This window comes from Morone saxatilis, unplaced genomic scaffold, assembly GCF_004916995.1.
Source record: "Morone saxatilis isolate NCDOM2014 unplaced genomic scaffold, NCSU_SB_2.0 Contig1, whole genome shotgun sequence".
NCBI classification, from domain to species: domain Eukaryota; kingdom Metazoa; phylum Chordata; class Actinopteri; family Moronidae; genus Morone; species Morone saxatilis.
This window is the reverse complement of record NW_023339651.1, coordinates 5,743,094-5,745,895: the sequence shown is the minus strand read 5'-3', so window position 1 is coordinate 5,745,895 and position 2,802 is coordinate 5,743,094. Positions and strand designations below refer to the sequence as shown.

The following is a 2,802-nucleotide window of genomic DNA, read 5'->3' as shown; positions in this document are numbered from 1 at the left end:
CACACTCACACACACACATATACAACGCTACTGTCGCCTGTGAGCCCTGTGTCGTGTGGGGATGCTACAGGGGTAGTGCAATGATAGGTACTGATGCTGCCTTCAAGCACCCCACATAAGCTCATGTTTGGAAGGTTGGAAATTGGAAACACGCTGTCACATTCTCGTTTGTCGCCATTCAAGTGGACGTTATAGTTGAATTTGTTTTATAACACTTCGGGTACATGATAAAAAAAACAACCATGCAAATGCACAATATCAATCAATGACGAGAGATATAAAAAAAAGTCCAAAGCGATAAGAAAACAACACTTTATTCATCAAATATTAACAACAAGTCTGTGATTTTCACTTTATAAATACCATACAGACTGTAAAAAAAAAGTTATAATAAAGAAATATAATAAAATCGAAGCTTTCCAGTCTGCGTTTCCCATTTTATTGATGTTTGAAGCGCGTTCAAGTGTAAATTCTCACATTTCCAACAGATCGTGAACGCAGCATAGAGGCGAATCAACCAATCAGAGCGCCGCTTTTTTCCCAACAGCCAAACTGTGTTACGCAGTTACCAAACTGAGCCAGCAGAGGGCGACATGGCCTCACCAGTGCGGCCAACAATCCAGTCCGGTGTTCAGATTTATTTTAATTAACGTTAAACCTTAGACATTTATATACAGTTGTGTCAGTTAAAAACAAACCCTGAGTGTTTAATTTTAACCAAACGTGTCCATGAAAATAAACGTTTTTTGGTTGTTTTTTTTTCAGTTAATCTAACGTTCGCTAACTGCTACATTCAAACTCCAACTGTCATATTCTTGTGTCCCCGCGTGCAAGTTATACTCGTGGTATTAAATAACATATTTTAGACATATTTTTAACCGCGGATAATAATGTTAATAACAACGTAACACATAACAGTGTTTGTGTGAGTAACGGCGGAGCTTTAAAGTCACGTAAGATTGACGTTAAACAGTCAAAGCGACACTACTTCCTGAGTTTAGGGAAGGGGCTTGGTCCCGTGCCCGCGCCCCGCGAACGCGCATCAAATTAGCATCGATGAAGTTTGTGCGAACATGGCGGATTTCCTGCCGACGAGGTCCGTGTTAAAAGTTTGTCTGCCCGTCTGCCTGCTGAACAACGGCGAGGTGGAGCAGCTGCGAAAGTCCAAGGAGATCGACCGATGTCTCTCCCGGGAGAAAACGTACGTGAAACGGCTGGTGAAGATCCTGCTGCTGGGCGCTGGCGAGAGCGGCAAGTCGACTTTCCTCAAACAAATGCGGATCATCCACGGCCAGGACTTCGACCAGCAAGCCCGGGAGGACTTCAAAGCCACAATCTACAGCAACGTTATCAAAGGTGAACCTCGCTTGTTTGACGGCAAAGAGGGCGAAAAAATTACATTAAAAAAACGAGGCGTGTAAAGACGTTTAAAATGGATGTTAAGGGGTGGAGAGGGAGGGCGGGAGAGGAGGAGGAGGAGGGGGGGAAGTTTCCACATCTGGCTGAGAGAAAGAGAGAAAGAGAGAGAGAGAGGACATACATAAACAGTCTACATCTGCTGTCGGCACACCCATAGGAACCGCCGCTGTAGTCTCTCCTGTCTGGGGGCTCACGGCCGTGTCGGTATTATATATTTAACGTTATTTAAAACCTTCATTCAGCCACACGCCGGCAGCCTCTCAAAACAGCCACAGGCCACTTTCGTTACTCAATGACTAACCTTTAGGGATGTGAGCAGCTAGTGGAGGGTTAATCCCACCCAGTGCACTCACGGTGTGAAGGTGTTCCTGTTTGTCCACTCCGTGTGTGTGTGCAGAGAGTCTTTCTTGCACATACAGCAGCGTTTAGTGTCAACAGAAGCAGGGAAAAAGTTGCATTAAAACCTCCCCTCTTTGAGTGTTTTGACTGCAAGGTCAAGTGTGGTTGTGTTATTTGTTGTTTTCAGATTAAGTGTCGTTAATTAATTATTCATCCTGTAGAAGTAATTGTGATATTTGCTGATGTTTATCTGGCACGCTATGTTGTGACATCCTGCTGCATCACTCGGATTAAACAGGTTTGCAGGTTCTTTTTTTTTGGTTCTTCTAGTTCTCCACTTTGGGGTTTTATCATTTATTATGCTCAATTAATCACAATAATGTCATAAAATCACCATAATGACGTGTGGTAGCGCCTCAGAGACGCCCCCGGCCCCTGACAAATGTTAACGCCACCATGAGTTTTATAGTTTTCTCAGTGAAACTTTAAATTGTGAGCCATATCTCAAAGGTTTCGTTCACATTTGCCCGGCCTGATTTCAAGATACCACCAGTGGGCCTCTTTAAACTTCTTTTCACTTCCTCCCCAGGTGTACGTGTGCTGGTGGACGCCCGGGAGAAGCTGCACATCCCGTGGGGTGACCAGGACAACCAGCAGCACGGGGACAGCCTCATGGCGTTCGACACCCGGTCGGCCAAGATGGCGAGCGGGCAGCTGGAGACGTCCGTCTTCCTGCGCTACCTGCCGGCCATCAGCGCTCTCTGGGAGGACGCGGGTATCCAGAACGCCTACGACCGTCGCAGGGAGTTTCAGCTGGTAGGTGGATGAGGTTGACACAAGATGGTGGCCCAGCTTTTCTACCAGCTCACTGCTGATAAAAGTTTCTCTCAATCACTTAATGTACGAAAGGGTTTTCTGGTGTTTTCCCACTTTGGCTTCTTCAAAAAAAAAAAAAAGGGTTGAAAGACGTGGAAACGACGGTGAAAATAGAAAGTGAAACTGATTTAATTCTTAATTCATCCTCCCTTTCCTTTCTCTCTGTCT

The 2,802-nt window shown here is 45.3% G+C and overlaps 1 protein-coding gene across 1 annotated transcript; it reads left to right on the top strand.

The window, feature by feature from the left end:
* Positions 1-1,008: 1,008 nt before the first annotated feature.
* LOC118331356 (guanine nucleotide-binding protein subunit alpha-13-like) lies at positions 1,009-2,700 on the top strand. The gene is made up of 2 exons (XM_035666222.1): positions 1,009-1,356; positions 2,348-2,700. Exons 1-2 carry the CDS (start codon positions 1,074-1,076, stop codon positions 2,584-2,586), a joined length of 522 nt encoding a protein of 173 aa, XP_035522115.1. The 5' UTR covers positions 1,009-1,073; the 3' UTR covers positions 2,587-2,700.
* The last annotated feature ends 102 nt before the right edge of the window (positions 2,701-2,802 follow it).

Excerpts from the sequence above, each read along its gene's own strand:
- LOC118331356 (XM_035666222.1), top strand. The coding sequence starts at position 1,074 with ATGGCGGATTTCCTGCCGACGAGGTCCGTGTTAAAAGTTTGTCTGCCC. Across the intron at positions 1,357-2,347 it reads CTACAGCAACGTTATCAAAG|GTGTACGTGTGCTGGTGGAC; the intron begins GTGAACCTCGCT and ends CTTCCTCCCCAG.